This window comes from Trichosurus vulpecula, chromosome 3 (assembly GCF_011100635.1).
Source record: "Trichosurus vulpecula isolate mTriVul1 chromosome 3, mTriVul1.pri, whole genome shotgun sequence".
Classification (NCBI taxonomy): Eukaryota; Metazoa; Chordata; class Mammalia; order Diprotodontia; family Phalangeridae; genus Trichosurus; species Trichosurus vulpecula.
Window position 1 is genome coordinate 16,384,249 of NC_050575.1, and position 19,639 is coordinate 16,403,887.

The window sequence follows — 19,639 nt, forward strand, 5'->3', positions numbered from 1 at the left end:
TTCGCATAGAGGTGGAGGGAGTTCCCTCACCAGGAATTCCTTACAGCTATAAAATCAGAGCAAGTCCGGTCCAAAGGGGAAAAAGCGTTTTAAAGGCTTGGAATTAAGCGAAGGGCGTGGGACCAAGGGGCGTCACAGGTGTCTTCCCTTCCAGAGCGTCTCACCGGACCCAGACTGACAAGGGACTGGGTGGTCAAGGTCACCCAAGTACTACGTAGCCCGGGAGCTGCACCCCGGGGCTCTCGACTCCAAAGCCAGGGCGCTCGCCCCTCTAGACGCGGGCAACCAAGGAGCCCCCAAGGGCTCCGGGGTCCCTTCCTGGACAGTCAAGGGCCGGGCTCAGGCGGCCTTCCTCGCTCCTGCCCCCTCACGGCTTCCGTCCTCGCCGGCACGGGACCCCGCCTCCCTTCCCCCTTCTTCCCCTCCCGCCCCCCGGCCTGGCTCGTGCTGAGGTGACCGCGGCGGTTCCCATACCCTGGGACGGCCTACGACGGAGGACTCGGACCCCCTGGGCCCCTCACCTAGCCGGCGGGGGTCGCAACGGCCCTAGCGGACCCAGACGCAGAGGCCAGAGTCCGCGACTGAGCCCCGGACTGCCGGTAGATACCTAGCGGAGCCCCGGAGGGGATCGCGCCTGCGCAAACACGCTATAAACAAGCCCTCCCTCCTTCCCGTGGCCGCCGCACTCTGCTGGGAGAGACCGGAGTGGAAGGGTGAGAAGGAAGGCGGGGTGAGAGAGGAGGGGGGAAGGGGAGGGGGCGGCCTCTGGGAAAGCTAGGGACGGCGCCTGCGCAGTGGGTGTGATCCGGGCACTCGGGGCAGGATGAACGCTGCTTTCCAAGATGGCGACGGAGGGAGGAGGGAAGGAGATGAACGAGATTAAGACCCAGTTCACCACCCGGGAAGGTCTTTACAAGCTGCTGCCGCATTCGGAATACAGTCGGCCCAACCGGGTGCCCTTCAACTCGCAGGGGTCCAACCCCGTGCGCGTCTCCTTCGTCAACCTTAACGACCAGTCTGGCAACGGCGACCGCCTCTGCTTCAATGTGGGCCGGGAGCTGTACTTCTACATCTACAAGGGGGTCCGCAAGGTACCGACCCGGGCGGCGCCGGGGCCCACCGGGGGTGGGGACGGGGGCAGCGGCGTCGGCACGGGCGGCTGGGAACGGGACGGGACCGGGTGACGTGACCCGAGCCGGGGAGGAGGCGGCGGCCGCTTCACTTCGGAGTGGGCCGGTAACTCCACTTGAGAGTTCTCACCTCAGCGCCGGAGCTGGGGGAAGGAGGGAGAGAGAGGGGGCGTGTAGCGTGGGGAGGGGGTCTGGGGGTCCGACTCGGGGAGAGGAAGCCGGCGACCGGTCGGGGGAGGCCACCCCCCCACCCCCAGGTGGCTGCCTCTCGTCACCCCACCCTCCTCCGCCCCGGGTCTGTCAGGTTGGGTGACAAGCGTGGAGCCGGGCCTGCGGAGTCCCTGGGAAAGGGGCACGGGGACGAGGGGTGGTTGGGGGAGGGTGGAAGTCAGGTGGGACCCGCGCTGAGGAGCTGCAGGGTTTTGCCTGAAGTCCGAAGGAGCTGCCTGGACGCGGGTGGGGGTTCGGCGAGGGGGCCGATCCACCTGCTGCCGCACTTCCTAGGAGTCGGTCCGTGGCTCGGCTGTTAACGCTTTGCATCTCCGAGCGCTCCAGGGAGGGCAGCTGTCTCCGTCTCCTGCGATAGAAGGCACGGCAGTGAATGTTTCCTGGGAGAGATCGTGAAACATTGTGTCTTGCCTGTTTCTAGTAGGTGGGTAGGCTGAGTTTTTAACTGAGGGACGTTCATCTTACTTTTCCATTATTTTGACTGGTGATACGGGTTCGGTGTGAGAGTATTCGAACTCATCTTGTCAGAGAAGTTAGACCTCAATCGTGAAGGTCTAAAAAACTACTTCACTTGGTTTTCTCCTTTTCATAGGAAACAACAGTAGTTCTTTCGACCATGCAATCGTCCTCAAGCATGTTCTCCCTTAAAAAAAAACTTACTAGAGCTTTCATTTATGTTGGTATATACTTGTTGACGTTTTGAAATAGAACTTTGAATTTACTATTAGCAGAGAGAAAATAGTGGATTCTCTACATATAATCTGTGCGAGATTATGAACAGGCAAACATAATAGATGCTAGTTTTTATTAGTATCTTGAAATATGCACATAATGATTAAGAAAGAATACAAATTTTCTGCGAATAAATGCATTATGTACAAGTACAGTATTTTCATTTCAGTACTGCAGGATCATGTAGTGGGTACGCTGAGCTTGTTTCTAAAGCAGTTATTTGAAATGTTTTTGCTAGTGTTTCTGATTGTGGTCAGAATGTGGTGGAAAATATTGAAAAGAAGCCACTTAATTTTTCTTTTCCTTTTAAAGTTGGGAAGTAAGAAAACGTAACCTCGGTCCTGTTCCTAGCTTTATCACTGACTTGTTGGGTGACCTTTTCCGAGTTGGTTCACTCATAATTCCTCTACCTTAAAAAAGATTGTGTGAATGTGTTGTAAATAATGAATTAGTAAGTGTGAAATACTGTGAAGTCTTCAGAGACAATAAATGGAAGACAGTTACAAATATAAAGAATAATGGTCAAACAGGAAACTGCCATCTTGATTTTGATACTAGTACTCTTAAGGGTCAGTTTTCCGGTGTAATTAGTTTCAAAGTTTTAATTGCTAAAATGTATTTTTAAACACCAAACACACACACAAAAAAAAAAACAACCCAACCTTAACTTTAACCTAAACTGATAACCCATTGAACCGGCTTGTTACTGTGTTATTTTGTTACTTTTTTTACTCCACAAGTTTTCTTTTTGAAGCTTTCTCATAGGGAACTTGATCTGGTCAATCCTGGTTTACATCATAAAGCAGAGTCCATGTCCAAGAATTATCTTTGCAGTGGAAATTCTTATTAAGGGAGATAACCTTTCGTACAAATGGTAATTCTAAAGTGAAGAGAGATTTGCAAAACTGCACTGAAAAGTTCTTCTAAATGAGGAGTTGCATTTACAAAAAATAGAAGCCAGTGGTGGCACAGTAAATAGGAAGATCAGAGTTTAAACAGGGCCTCAGATGTTCAGTAGCTGTGTGATCCTGGAAGAGTCAATTAACTTCAGTTAAATTTGCCTCAGTTTCCTGAACTGTAAAAATGGAGTTGATGATAGCACTTATCTTTCAGAGATTGTGAGGATCGAATGAGATACTTGGCTAAAAAATAAATTAATATATAAAACACTTAGCTCCATGCCTGACATGTAAGCCGTATGTAAATGCTTATTCCTTTCCCCAAATCCCTCCCTTGCCTACATAATCGTATTTATACTTTGATGCTAACTTACAATATTTCCTTTTAATGTTTAGCTTCCTTTGGATACCTATAATGTGGGACACGTCATCTCTCTTTTGTCCACCATAAAATACTTAGATTTCTCTTTTTATTGTCTGAATTTGCAGCTTATTTCATGTTTCTAATTATTCATATTTATGTAGTCCTTTAAAAATTTTTTTAAATTAATTTTTAGTTTACAACATTCAGTTCCAAAGTTTTTTTGAGTGTTAAATTTTCTCTCCCTTCCTCCCTGCCCCCCTCCCCAAGACGGCGTGCAATGTGATATAGGCTGTACATATACATTCCTATTAAACATATTTTCACATTAGTCATGTCGTAAAGAAGAATGATAACCAATGGAATGAACCTATGTAGTCCTTTTTTTTCCCCAAAGTTTGCAAGGTGCTTTCCTCAGAACAACCCTGTGAGTTATGAAGTATAAATAACATACCTATTTTACAGATGGGGTTACAAGTTCTGAACTATAGTGATTTGTCCCTGGCAATAGATAGCTGGTAAATATCTAAGGCGAGATTTGAATCCCAGCCTCCTGACTCCAAATTTAGCATACTTGCCATTACACTACTCTTTCTTCTATCTGTGTCAATCTGCTTCTCATTCTAGTAGTAGTTTTTTTTAAATCAGTTTTTTAAAAATTTGAAATACCTTGAAGAATATCTTTAAAAACTAGAAAATTGAAATTTCATTATTTTACTGTTAAGTACTAATAATGGTTTTAAAATCTAATTTTGATGGTGTGAATTATTTGGACAATTATCCCTCATGTAAGGAATCTATTCAGGTCTGCAATTTTCAGTTTTGATAGATTATTTCAACAAATTGAGACAAATTTGTAGAACATGGAGTGTTTTTTTAGAACACTTAAAACATTGACTAATGTAAATAATACTTTATGAAGATCTTGGTGGTGATACATTGTCGCTCTTGTGGATAAGAAACTGGGATATGATGTAAGGAATTACTTTGGCGCATTTTTGTGATTAACTGACCAAATAAAACTTTATGTTTAAATCAAGTCAAACCTTGTGTTAGTAATTGAATGAAATATTAAAACACAGCTGAATTCAGGGTATCTTTTTCATGATGAGAAGGGATTGGTCAGGCTCTTATTTTACAGGTCTAGAATAGGAATTCCTCAATCTCTTCCTACTTAGTGGTTCCTTGCTGCCCACAAACATGCCCAGGGTTTCTCCATCCTTAGGAAACTTCCACTAAATCCAGCCATTCCTACTAGCTGTTGTCCTACATCTCTCTTCTTTTTCTCAGCCACATTTTTTGAAAATGCCATTTGGTACTTCCACTTACTCTCCTCTCCTAAACCCTTTTCAGTTTGGTTTCTGACTTCATTACCCAATTAAAACTGGTCTTTGAAATTACCAAAGATCTCTTAGTAACTAAATTTAATCGCTTCTTCTCCTCATCCTTCTTGACCTCTCCACAGCATTTGATACTGTTGACTTCCATCTCCTTCTGAATACTCTCTCCTTTCAGTTGATCAGCAAATATTTATTAACCACCTTCTATGTTCTAGATACTGTGCTAGGTGCTGAAGGTACGCTGAATTTTCATGACACTACTTTTTCCTAGTTCTCCTAGTTGTGTGGTCCTGCCTTCTTAGCCTTCCTTCCCTGGTCTATCGTCCATTTCGTGCACACTAACTCTGGATGTTTTCCAAAGGCTCTTTCCTAGGACCTCTTTTATCTCTACAGTCTTTAGACAACCTTATTTACACCCATGGATTCAATTATTATCTCAATGCAGATGACTCCCAGAGGTGTATATCCAGCCCTAGTCTGTCTCCTGAGCTCCAGTTGTGCATCTCCAACTGTTTATCTTGCAGGTATCTCAAACTGAAGGTGTTCAAAACAGGACTCACCATCTTTGCCCCTAAATCTCTCCCTCTTCTGAACCTTCCTGTTACTGTTGAGAGTACCACTGTTTCTATCACCCAGACTTACAACTTTGGAGTCATCCTTGACTCCACTCATCTTTGACACCCATTTTGACTTTGACACCCAACCACTTGCCAAATCTTGTCATTTCTGTCACTACAACATCTCCTGTTTCTCCTGTTCTCCATTCATACAACCATTACACTAATCCAGGGCTTCATCACTTCTAGCTTCCGTTGCTTCAATACCATCTTATTTGGTCTCCCTGCCTGAAGCTTCTCCCTCTTCCAATTCATCCTTCACCTATAACCTCTAGAGTGATTTTCCTAATGAGTAGGTCTTGACCATGCTGCTCTTTCCTATTCAAATAAACTATAGGGACTCTTATTTACCTCTTAGATGTGTAAACTTCACTGTTTGGTTGTTAAAGCTCTGCACAACATGACTCCTTCCTACTTTTCCAACCTTCTTACATTTTACTCACCTTCCCACAGTCTTCACTCCAGCCGTATTGGCCTCCTTGCTGTATTCATATATCTTCCATCTTCTTGATGTTGCACTGACTGTCCCCCATGCATAAAATTCACTCCTTCTTCACATTGACCTTTTGGAATCCCTCATTTCCTTCAGGCCAAGCATCACCATCTACATAAAGCCTTTCTTCATCCATTCATCCATCCACATCTGCTTGTGTCTGCATTCCCACAACTGACTTGTATTTATTTTGTATTTATTCTGTATATCTTTATATATCTTCCTGTTTAGCAGGGAATCTCTCACTTGTGTCCTAGAGTACCTATCACATAGTACACATTTAATAAATGCTTGTTGATTGGTAAAATCAGTCACTAATTTTAAATACATGTGACTTTTATAAGGATTTTTTTTTCTCTGTAAGTTAAATTTACATTAAGTATTTACATTAAAACTGACAATAAAATGAGTTATTTCAAACTCAAAAGTAGCAAGATAGAAGCAAGTTTAATGAAAGGTATAACTGAAAACAAAATTGAGAATTCCCCAAATTGTTTTGTTTAGGCCAAAAGCTAAGCATATTTATTGGAAATAGGTCCCTGGAACTAGAGACTGTAGCAAATGATAGGGTCTTGCATCTTTTCTCAGTGTGCTGAATTGAGCTGTAAAGTAGCTTCTTATTTCAGAATAAGTATTACATTAAACACTTTGATTAAAGATATTTTCTTTTATTAGCTATATTTTAAATTTTTTTAAAATCGTACTCAGCACTTCTGCTTTTTGATGTTCATTTGTGTTAAACCACTTAAAAAAAAGTATCTACTAAGACTGAACACGATACTGGATCAGTACCTAAAACAATTTAACAGTTATATATAATAACTTGTCTCATTGGCTTACATTTTGTAGTATTAACAGAGAGCAAATTGAGCTTGAACTTGAAAGTTGTAGAATGAGAGAAAATGAAATAATAGAATTTCACAAAAAGTAAATCAAGTAGCATGTCTCAGACCAATTTTATATACTATTTCCTATCATACTATATTGCCTACCAGATTAATGTTCAAATGAATGGCTAACAGCACACCTTTGCAAATACTAGATTTGGGAAAATTTCCATAGCTTAATTTTTATCTCTAAGTATTAGATATGTGAGATTTGTGAATTAAATAGGTTTCTTAAATATACTTAGATTTTTTGTACCATTGCACTATACTTCATTAAGGCATAAACTTTAAAAATAAGAAAGCAAAAGGAACATGATAAAGGGATGTAGACAAGCAGTACAGTGTTGGAGCAACAAATTTAAATTTAAAATATACAAAAATCCTGTCAAGCTGTCTGTAATCGGGATTCATGGCGGCCTTTTTTCCTGTTCTTCTTTGTATAGGGAAATGGTCATGTTGGTTGATGCTTGTCAAAATCAGAGTAATAAAAAGAAAAAAAATATATATCCATGTTTACTGATAAAAAATTTAAGCTTTCGAAAAAGTATTAATAAACTTTGTAAATCAAACAGTGGCATACTTGGAACAAAACAAACATTGAATGACCATTTTGTGCATTTAATGTGTGATGGTAAAACTAGCACATATTATGTAAATCTGCACAATACCAACATTGGAACTCCCTCTATTCTTTTTAGGAATAAGGATGAGAAAGGTGAATAGTGGGGATGATCCAGGGTTGAGGATTGTCAGGAAAGAGATGGTGGAAGAACAAAAGGAAGGCCTTTTATATCCCTTTATAACCTAACTCTTTCCAACTTTTCCAGTCTTCTTACACTTTACCCCACTTCCTATATTCTGCTATGGCTGTCCCCCATGCCTGGAATGTTTTTCCTCCTCTCATCTAATTCTTTAGCTTCCTTCAAATTTCAGCTAAAAATCCAAGTCTTGCAAAAGTCCTTTCCTGGTCCTCTATAAAACACTAGTACCTTTCTTCTGAGATCACCTCTAAATTTGCCCAGTATGTTACCTCGAATGAACATAGGTGTTCACATGTTGTCTCCTTCATGTCTCTCCAGCACACTGCCTGGTATATAAGGGCTTAATAAACATTTGTTGACTGTTGACTGAAAAGGCAGTCACAGGTGGATGACAATGCATAGTTAAACTGGTTGGTCAACTACAAGGTCATGGCTGAACAAAGGAAAGGGAGGCAGAAAAGGGGTGAAGAGTAGGGAGAGAGAAAAAGTGGAGATTAATGAGGATGAAGAGGTTGAGGAGTGAGAGAGGAGAGATAGGACAGGAAATTGTGATCAAATGTGATAATACCCTCAGTACTAACAAATAATGCACAAAATAAGAGAAAGTATTTCCCAAGAAATACCAAGTACCCATTATTAAATTTATTGAAATATAAACTACAGAAAATAGCCCAATACCTTCATCACTTATTTTCCATTCCAAACAATCGGAATTTTACATTTTCATGAAAATGATAAAGTAGGAAGCTATCACTAGCTAATTTGCTAATAAGTTCTGACCCTTACCTAAGGTTTTGATCAAAACACAAGAATTAACACTAATTTCCCAATTTAATTTCACAACAATAAAATTTAAGGTGGAATTATAGTCTTTACATCCCTGTGCTCAACGATACTAGCTGCTAAATTTAGCAAAGTTCCGTCATTTGCTTATTTGCTTCCTAGCTACTAAGATTCCTAGGATCTCTCTCTCTCTCTCACTCTCACACCCACCCACCCCAGGTTAAAGAACCCAAGATAGCTTTAAAATTTTTTTTTTCTAAGCCTGCTTTAAATGATCCAGTGATCCTGCATCACACTTTTCTTAATATTGAAACAAAAAGTCTTTGAATCAAAAGTAATGGGGCATTTAATAAAGTAAAAAAAGAAAAGAAAACAGGGTAGAGATATTCCCTTATTATTTTGCAACCCAATATTAAGAATTTCACAATTTATTAGGGAAAAAATCATACATATTACATAAAAAGTGAGTGGGAGAGAGGAAAGGCATTGCTAGTACTCACAGTTATCAACAGGATCCTTCTCTTGTCTTTGAATGGCAGAATCCTAGAGGGACTTTATAGATTATCTAGTTTCACTCAAAGAAGGAATTTCTCAAAAGCATCCTTAAAAGGTAAGATGACCGTGTCTTCCCTGCTTGAAAATTTTCAATGAAAGGAAGCTTACTAACTAAATAAGGCAGTTAGGTCTATTCTGGGGGCAATAGCAACTGTGGGAGTATTATAACTGTTGTCCGTTCACTATCCTTCTGACCCCAGATTTGCCCTTTGGGGCTAAATGTGAACCTGCTTTCATTGTGAGTAGCTAAAATCACACTTCTTCACGTAAAGCATACACCCATCATAACTGAAGAGATACACAGTGGGCTTAGGTCTTATAAAAAGAGCAGTAAGAAAGTTTATGATACATATGAGACATGTATATCATAAACTTATTCTTATGGTGGATTAGTATAATGTTAGAACTTTGGAAGCACTTGAAGGTTTGCAAAGCACTTTACGTATTATCACATTTGATCCTTAAAGCAGCCCTGTGAAGTATTCTATAATCCCCCTTTTATAGATGAGGAAACTAAGGCTGAGAAAGGCTAAGTAACTTGCCCAGACAGCTAGTGTGTGTCTAAGGCAGAATTCAGACTCAAGTTTTTTCTGACTTTAAGTCCTGTACTCTTTCCACCATCCCATTTAGGTGCCTCAAACACCTACTAACAAGTCATAGAGTCTTAAAGTTGAAAAACTATCTAGTTAAAGTGCCCGCCCAAAGCAAGAATCACTAAAAAATGACCATCTATCGCCTAGAGTCTTTAAAAACACTCTTTCATGTTCCTTAGGATATTTTATACAACATTATGGATAGCGCCTGGATCTGATTTCACTGGTATAGGGAACTTCTGTATGAGGGAACTTCTGTATGAGGAAATTCCCTCTACCAATGAAGGTCAGGACAGTCTCTGCATTTTACAGATGAGGAAACTGAGACCCAAAGATGTCAAGTGACTTGTCCCCATCATACATGTAGTAAATGGCATAGTTAGGATTTGAACCCAAGTTCTCTGATACCAAATCCCGTGGTCTTTCCATTGCATCGTGTATTTCCCCTTCCTAAGGAACTTTACTAAGAAAATAGATGCCATCTGTTTTGAACTACCTCTTCTCACCTACTTCATCCTTTCTTCTTTTTCTTGAAAGTCTTGCCAAGTCCATTCTTTATCGTCTATCCTTGACTTATCCTTTTCCTCTAAGAGCTTGTCTGGAGCTCTCACCATCTACGGATTCTTTCTCCATACCTACAGATGTACTTGGTTACCTTTTTCTTAAAAAGTCTTCAGTGCCCCTGCCATACCTTCAAGCTATTGTCTTTTACTCTTCATGGAAAACTATCTTAATGGCTCCATTTACTGCGCTACTCAATCACATCTCAAACCCTTTCAGTCTAGCTTCTTGTTCAAACACTAAGCTAAAACTGTTCTGTCTTGAAGGTTACTGGTGAACTCTTTAACTGTTAAATCCAATGGCCTTTTCTGTCTTCAGAATCCTTAACGTTTCTGCAGCTTTCTATTGATCACCTCTTCTTCCTGGACACTGACTCCAACCTTCCTGACTTTTTTCTCAGTCTTTTCTGGATCAGTCTTCATCTCCCTTCCTTATAATGTGGGTGGTAGCCAGCGATCTCTGTCTTGGTCTTTCATTTTTAGCTGAAGCATAGTAGATTTTGCTCCAGTACCTTATTTTAACTCTATGCTCATCCTTCTGTTTCAGATGTTTTTCTAATAAACAGCATATTGTTGTAGTCTACTTTCCTCTTTTGTTGTGAGTGTGTTCATCCCATTCACATCCACAGTTATAATTTTTGAACATGTATTTCCATCCATCATATTCTCTGATACCTTTCCTTCTCATTGTTTTCCATTCCCCTACAAGAGTTTGTTTTTCTTAAGTTTGTTTTCCTTCCTTTAATTTATCCTTTCTCTTATTCCTCCCTTTCCCTTCTCCTTTCTGTTTTCCCGTTCAGTGAAATGTATTTTTATACCCAGTTGTGTGTCTATGTGGTCTTCCCTTCTTTGACCAGTTTAGATGAGAGTGTGAGGTTCAAGTGTTGTTTGCTGCCCGCCCTCCCCCCATTCTCGCTTGTTCTAGGTTTCTGCTTTTGTACACTTATTATGTGAGATAATTTTTCCCTACCTTCCCCTTCCTCTCTCCTTGACCTCCATGTACTGCTCTTCCCTTCCCTTTCCATTCTTCTTTTAAGGACATCAAAACGTAACAAAACTACCCCTAGACCCTCTGTCTAATTAGACTCCTTCCCTCATGATGATAGAATTCTGAAGGGATACATGTGTCTTCTCTCAATTTTAGATTGTAAACCTTTTGTCTTTTTTAGCCCTTTATGATTGCTTGTTCACGTTTACATCCTTTGTATTTCCAAGTTTCTGTTTAGTTCTGGTCTTTTCATCAGGAGTGCTTGGAAGTCTTTCATCTTAAAAAGTCCATTTTTTTTCCTGTTAGAATTTCAGGGGGCAGCTAGGTGGCGCAGTGAGTAGAGCACCAGCCCTGGAGTCAGAAGGACCTGAGTTCAAATGCGGCCCCAGACACCTGACACACTTACTAGCTGTGTGACCTTGGGCAAGTCACTTAACCCTAATTGCCCTGCCTTCCCCCCTGCAAAAAAAAAAAAGAATCTCAGTTTTGCTGGGCAAATTACTCTTGTTTGTTAGTATAGATTTTTCTTACTTTCTATTTTTTACTTTCTAGAATATCTTATTCTAAGCTCCTTTATAGTGACGGTTGGATTATGCTAGATTATGTATGATTTTGATTGTGGCTCCTCAGAACTTGAAGTTTTTCTTTTTGGCTACTTTATTTTTTTTCTTCTAATATGGAAGTACTGAATTTGGGCTACAATGTTGATGTTCTTTGAGAACGTGACTGGTAGATTCTTGGAATTTCTACCTTCCCTCTGGTTCTAAGAGCAGTTTTAAGATTTCTTGAAATATGATATATAGGTTCGTTTTGGGGTTATGGTTTTCAAACAGTAAAATGATGTAGTTTTTTAAATTTTATTTTTAGTTTCATATTCTCCTCCATTCCCACCCTTTGAGAAGGCAAGAAAAACAAAATCCATTACAAGTATGTATTATCATGTAAAACAAATTCCTGCACTAGCCATGTCCAAAAAAAGAAAGAAGAAAATATGCTTCAGTCTACACTTTGAGGCCATTAGCTATCTATCTGGAGGTGGATAGCACATGTTATCATGAATCCTTTGTAGTGGTCGATCATTGTGCTGATCAGTTACTAAGTCTTTCAAAGTTGATTTCCTTTACAGTATTGCTGTTACTGTATAAACTGTTCTCTTGGTTCTGCCCACTGCTTTGTCCATATGAGTGTTCCTAGGTTTTTGAGAAACCATCCTCTTCATGATTCACTATAGTATTTCATCACATTAATATACCATAATTTGTTCAGACATTTGCCATTTGATTGGCATCTCCTCAGTTTCCCATTCTTTGCCACCACGAAGAGAGCTGCTATAAATATTTTTGTACGTATGTATCCTTTTCCTCCTTATTTGAACTCTTTGGAATAATATCAGACTTAGTATCAGTAAAGGTATGCATAGTTTAATAGCTTTTTGGGCTTAGTTCCAAATTGCTTCTCGAAAAGGTTGGACTAGTTCACAGTTCCACCAGTAGTGCATTAGTGTAGACTGTTTTCCCTCAGCTCTACCAACATTTGTCCTTTATTTTGTGAACTCAGCCAATCTGATGGACATGAAGGTGGTACCTCAGAGTTGTTTTAATTTACATTTTTCTAATTATAGCGATTTAGATTGTGTTTTCATATGGCTGTTGATAGCTTGGATTTTTTCCTCTGAAAACTGCCTGCTCATATTTTTTGACTAGTTATCAGTTGGAGAATAGCTATTAATCTGGTAAATTTGACTCATTTCTCTCTATGTTTTAAAAATGAGATCTTAGAGAAATTTGCTGCAAAGATTTTTTCTCATTTCCTTTTCTGATATTAGCTATGTTGATTTTGTTTGTGCAAAACTTTTTAATTTTGGATAATCAGAATTGTCCATTTTTCTTCTCTCTTGCTTGATCATAAACTCTTCCCCTATCCATAGATCTGACAGGTAATTTCTTCCATGTTATATTAATTGTCTCATAACGTCACTGTTTATATCCAAATCATGTGCCCATGATGAGCTTATCTGGGCCTCTTTTTTACCCCTTTGATTCCTTTGATATTCTCATTCTTGCACATAAATTTTATTATTTTTTTCTAGCTCTATAAAGTAGTTCTTTAGTAGGCATAACACTAAATCGATTTAGGTAGTACTGTCATTTTTATTATATATTATATTTATTTGTTATACTAGCCTACTCATGAATAATTAATATTTTCCCTTTGATTTAGATGTCTTTATTTGTATGAAGACTGTTTTGTAATTGTGTTCATATAATCCCTGTGTGTGTCTTGGTACTCCCAAGTATTTTATACTGTCTCTAGTTATTTTAATTTTCTCTTTTTATCTCTTTCTGCTGTACTTTGTGGTAGTATATAGAAATGCTGAAGTTGTTAACTCTAAGCTAGTTTTTTAGTTGATTCTCTAGGATTCTCTAAGCATGCTGTCATACAGTCTGCAGAGTTTTGTTCTCTCATTGCCTATTCTAATTCCTTTGATTTCTTTTTCATATTGCTATAACTAGCATTTCTAGTACAGTATTGAATAATAGTAATGATAATGGGCATCCTTGCTTCACCCCTGATCTTACTAGAAAGACTTCTAGCTTATCCCCATTACAAGATAATGCTTGCTCTTGGTTTTAGATAGATATTGCTTATCATTTCTAGGAAAGCTCCATTTATTTATATGCTTTCTGGAAACAGGAAAGAGTGATATTTATACATCTATTGAAATAATCATATGATTTTTGATGTTAATATGGTCAGTTATGCTTACGGTTTGCCCAATATCAGACCAGCCCTGCATTCTTGGAATAACTCTAGCCTGGTCATAGTGTTTGATCTTTATGACATATTGCTGTGATCACCTTGCTAGTTTTATTTTAAAAATTTCAAATAAATTATTTAATATTTATTAAAATTAATATTATTTAGGAAGATTTATCTGTCACTTTCTCTCTCTGTTTTGACTCTCCCTGGTTTTAGGTATCAAGACCATATTTTGTTACAGAAGGAATTTGGTAGTACTTCTTTACCTAGTTTTTGAAACAGTTTATATAGTATTGGAATTCATTGTTTTTTTAAACACTGTTATTTAGGTATTCTATTTCCTGTTCTCTTAATCTGGGCAGTTTGTATTTTTGTAGCTATTTATCCATTTTATTTAGGTTGTCAGTTTCATCGTCAGATAGTTGGGCAAAATAGCTCCTACTAATTGTTTTTATTCTTTACTGATTGTGAATTTACCTTTTTCATTAATGGTACTGGTAATTTAGTTTTCTTTTTAAAAATCAAGTTAGCCAGTGGCTTATTGATTTTTTTTTTTAATCTTGCTCCTACTTTTATTTATTAGGTTAATGTTTGTTAACTTTCAGTTTTGTTAGTGTCCTTTGATTTTTCAGAATTTCTGTTTTGGTGTTTAATTGGGAGTTTTTAATTTGTTGGTTTTCTAGGTTTTTTTTTAGTTGCATGCCCAATCTATTGATCTGCTATTTATTTTATTGATATAAGCATTTAGAGATAGCAATTTCCTCTGCTAAGTACTGCTTTGGCATGTTGTCTCATTGTTCTCATTGTCTCTAACAAAATTGTTGTTTTTATAATTTATTCTTCCACTCATTCTTTAGGATTGTTACTTAGTTTCTAACTAATTTCCAATCTATGCTTCAAAGGCTTTTTATTGGATATAATTTTTTATTGCATTATGGTCAGTAAAAGATGCATTTAGTATTTCTGTTGTTCAGTCATGTTCGACTCTTTGTGACTCCATGGATCACAGCACACCAATGCTGTGCATGAGGTTTTCTTGGCAAAGAAACTGGAGTGGTTTACCATTCCCTTCTCCAGTGGATTAAGGCAAACAGATAAAGTCACTTGCCTAGGGTCACACAGCTAGCAAATGTCTGAGGCCCGATTTGAACTCAGGTCTTCCTGACTCCAGGCCTAGCAGTCTATCCACTGAGCAATCTACCTGCCTTTATACATTTATTTGTGAGTTTTTAATGTAATATTACAGTCAGTTTTTGTGAAGGTGATATGCACAGGTGAAAAATAACTATACTTCTTTTGGCTCCTATTCAATATTCCCCAAAGCTCTATTATGTTTAATTTTTCTAAAATTCTGTTCATCTTCCTAACTTTTTTCTTATGGTTAGATCTGTATAGTCTGAGAGGATTAAATTGAGGTGCCTCATTATTACAATTTTAATGTCTTTTTCTTCCTGTAACTCATTTAACTTTTCCTCTAAGAGTTTGGATTGCCATGGTGTGTGTGTGTGTGTGTGTGTGTGTGTGTGTGTGTGTGTGTGTACACATACATATATATATATCTGTATATCTGCATGTATAATATAGATACACAGATTTTATATATGTTCAGTATTGATAGTAATTAATTGTCTGTGGTTCCTTTTAGCAAAAGGTAATTTTCCTTGTTTATCTCTTTTTTAGGTTTATTTTTGCTTTTACTTAAGCTGAAACAAAACAGATTTTGCTCCAGCCCCTTATTTTGATTCTGTATGTATCTTTCTGTTTCAAGTGTGTTTCTTATAAGCAATATGTTAGATTCTGATTTCTAATCCACCCTACTATCCTCTTCAATAGATAAGTTCATCCAAGTCACATTCCTAGTAATGATTGCTAATTGTATGTTTCTCTCCATCCTATTCTCTTTCTTAACTTTTTTCCCTCTGTCCCCTCCGTCAGAGTCTGCTTTTGCTTCTGACCACTGCCTCCATTAATCTGTCTTCCATTCTAGCTCTAATCAGTGCAATAACTAACCAGAGGATTGATGATGAATCATGCTACCCACTCCTGACAGAGAAGTCATGGGCTGAAGATGCAGAATACGATACACATTTTTGGACATGGCTATTGTGGGAATTTGTTTTGCTGTACTATTTGTGTTTATCACAAGACCTTTGGTTTTTTTGTTTGCTTTTTTATCCCCAATTTGAAAAGAAGGTGGGGGATGGGGATAATGTAGCTCCCAAAAAAGTAAAGAAAAAAATTAAGGTATTTGAAGCATCTTTTTTTTTTAATGTACAAAGGAGAACAGAAGGAAGACCAGTAAGAATCATGAAGTAGGACAGGTTTGAAATTTACATATTGAAATTATTCTGTGTTTAAAAAGAAAAACTACGTACTGGAGATTCTTTACTATGGTTCTTTTTTTCTCATCTACTACATATGGAAAATACCCACTTTATTTGTCAAATTCAGAATAAAAAATTAAAACAGAGTTAAATAATGTGAGAGAGAAAGTGTGTGTGTGCCTGTGTGTCTGTGTCTGTGTGTGTAGGCATGCATGCGCATGCCAGCACATGCTCCTTGAAGGAAGGTAGGGTCTGTTTTGTTTTTGTCTTTGTGTTCCTAGCACCCAGAATAGTGCCTTGCACACAGGTGTTTGATAAATGTTTGTTGAATTGGATTGAGTGTATGTTTAAATGTGGCGTGAGTTGTAAGGCAGTATTTTTTATTGTTCAGAGAAGAAAGAAATTTGTGTTCTCTGGTAAATGCCTTATGGAGTCTGTGCTGCCTTTCCTTACCTAAAGTAGGATAGATAATTAAGAGTACTTAATTATGAAATAGAGGAGTGTATGTTTTATTTTTTATGTAGAAGTTCGGTATAGTATTGAAGAATTGAAATTTTAATGATGCCTCAACTCTTTCCAAACTAAGTCTTGCCTTTCGTACTTTGAAGGAGTATTTGTAGATTTTTGTTTATTCTAGAAGCATATATCTAGACCATTTTTGTGCTATAAATTCCTTTGGCAATGTGATTAAGCTTTTGGACCGTTTCTCAGAATAGTGTTTTTAAATGCAGAAAATAAAATACATAATTACAATGGAAGCCATTTTTTAAAAAAATTACAGTGCTCAAAAAAATTTTTTTTAACTCACTGACTTCAGGTCCAGAATACCTGATCTATGTGGTGGATCATCTGTACCTTGATCTCTCTCCATTTTGCTTACTTCATCTTGGTTATTCCTTTGCTCACTATCATTGTCACCAGCAGGGTCATAAAGGAATTGGCACACTGGGCCATATCCATTTCCATTTAGTTCTGTGTTTAACAGAAGCGTCAAGTAGAAAATTTTATTTTGCTTCCCTAATGTCAATCTTAGAAGTTGTCTCTCCCTGCTTTTAGTATCAAAACTCAGCTTTCATTCATTAATTTACCCAGGTGCTTTTCAGAACTGTTTTTTTCCATCTAGAGAAAGAATTACAGAATCTGAATGCAAATTGAAGCAAACTATTTGCTCTCTTTTGTTGTTTATGTTTTGTTTCTTCTTTCTTGAGGTTGTAGTTCTTTGCAACTTGACTATTGTGAAAATATGTTTAGTGCGAAGGTATATGTAGAGCCTATTGGATTGGGTGGGGAGGGGGGAAGAGAGGGAGGAGGAGAAAATTTGAAACCCAAAAACTTGAGGAACTGAATGTTGTAAACTAAAACTAAATTAATTTTTTTTTAAAAAAAAAGAACTGTTTTTTTTTTCTTAGATATACCAACTTATGGAGTCAGCTAGGTAGTCAATAGATTGTTGGGCCTGGAGTCAGTTAGACCAGAGTTCAAATCCAGCCTCAAACACTCACTAGCTCACCAGACCCTGGACAAGTCACTTAACCTCTGTTTGCTTTAATCCACTGGAGAAGGGAATGAATGGCAAACCACTCCAGTATCTTTGCCAATAAAACCCCATATGGGGTCACAAAAAAGTGAGACACAACTGAACCACTGAATAACAACCACCACTACCTCTTTTGTCAGTGAGCTGTGAAATTATTCTTACTTCTCTTAAACTTATTTTGTGCAAGCTGAAAAGGGTACAGTCAGAATATCTTTAGATTTGGTTCATTTTATTTAAGGTTTGTGAAAAGTTTTATGGATTTTGGTTATGTCCATTCTCAGTCTTTGCCATTCCAATCTGAAAAACCCTTTTTTTCTCTTCTTAGTTTGTCTCTGTATATAACTCTTCTATCTCTCACCTGCTCCTAATCCCCCACTCTCAGGTGCAGATGCATCATAATTTTAATTTAGGTTTTCTTTTTATGTTCAGTATTCTCAATGATGTACAACACACTATTAATTGTTTTCAATGGTGGGGGGGAAGGGGGAGGGGATTTGTGTATTCATTGAAAGTCTTATTTAAATATAGGCAAATTTTTTTAAAAGCCAGAATGGATAGAAAACTCATAGTTTTCCTACTTGTTAGCACAAAATTAACAAATCTAGCTGTTAAGACTTGGAGATTTTCTTTTACATTGTTTGCTAAAATGAGGTTTGGGGATTATATGAAAATAGCATTCTCGTATATAATCTAAAGTAGACTATCGAATTAAATTTTTTACAAATGTTCATTTTATTAGATTTGTGGTTTGAATAAAATCTATTTTAAATACTAGCTATTTTTCAAAAGCCAGTGACTACACAGTTTTGCCCAAAAAACATGAATAAAATTTTATTTATCTAGGTGGCTTTGTAAGTAGAAACAATTCAAGAGGATTTAGAAGAGTTGTGACATTTTACAGTTGGGATTCCTCATTTGAAATCCAGTAAATTTTGGGTGGGCCTTGGTATAGATTTATATGAAAATATGTAAAGCTTATTTGTACACCCATTAGACAAGAAAAGAACCTAGACCTGTGCGTTCATTGAGCTAGTGAAGAAATTATCTCTACCAGTACAAGTAACCACTTCCTCTGTAATTTAGTCTTATAAAGAGTTGCTCAGCACTTGATAGGTTTAAATGACATAGCCCCTATGTGTCAGTGACTGGACTCAGCTCTCCAATCCACCATACCTTACTGCCTCAATATACATGCAAACTTCATATTTTCTAAGTAGAATGAAGAAAATATGTATTGTATATTATAGGTTAAAGTTAAATACGAAGTTTTATACAGCAATGTTTTAGGACAGAATTTTAAAAAATAATTTTTGTTGATAGCTTTTGTTTTGATATTCTGTTTGGTAGTTGCATATCCTAGAATTTTAGGCCATAAATAGTGGAGTTCCAATTCCATATATCAACCAGCTGTATTTGGTTCTGTGCTTACGTAGTTCCTCATACCTGGAATGAACTCTTCCCACCCCCAGCCCCTTTCCATTCCCATTTCTCTGCTCCTTCCCTTTATTTAAGACCCAACTCAGGTGCTATCTTCTCAAAGTTTTCTCCCAGATCTCCACACCAGCTCAAGGTGAACTCCTGTCTTAAGTTTCTCATATCATTTTACCTAGACCCCTCTTTTGCACTTTATCATGCTCAATCTCTTATCATAGATTTGTGAGTTTGTGTAATTCACTCTATCCATTAAGTCATAAACTTAGAGTATTAACTGTGCCTTATTAGCTCAGTGTTTTTTATATTTGGGCACTGTTCATTCCATTTTTAAAAACTGACTTGAGTTGTATAAAAAGTGGAATGGGCTACACCTTGCTAACTTCATCACTGGAAGTATCTAGAAAATCATAGATTTTGTGCTAAATGGGATCTTAGAGATCATTTGATTTAACCCCTAGATTTTACTTATGAGGTAACTGAGGCCCATGGAGCTTAAAAGACTTGCAAAAAGGTTATATAGGTAGTGAGAGAGACTGGATAATTAGTTGTTGGGAATGTAGAATGGATTTCTTAGCTCTTATTGGTTGAATTCTGGGGCACCTTACACCACTTGAGAATCTATGATATAACTATATTATAGTTTTTAACTTATCCCTT

At 37.9% G+C, this 19,639-nt stretch overlaps 1 protein-coding gene across 4 annotated transcripts in view; it reads left to right on the plus strand.

The window, feature by feature from the left end:
- Positions 1-693: 693 nt before the first annotated feature.
- WDR20 (WD repeat domain 20) overlaps positions 694-19,639 on the plus strand; it is an 88,087-nt gene continuing 69,141 nt past the window's right edge. For 3 of the 4 annotated variants that reach the window (XR_005009899.1, XM_036750561.1, XM_036750563.1), the window contains exon 1: positions 828-1,091. Coding sequence is in view for 2 of the 4 variants with exons in the window: in XM_036750561.1 (XP_036606456.1) it covers positions 843-1,091 (249 nt within the window). In the remaining 2 variants the exon portion in view is untranslated. Of the gene's footprint in view, positions 714-827; positions 1,092-19,639 lie in introns of those variants that run through there. The other variant, XM_036750562.1, reaches the window with a different exon arrangement.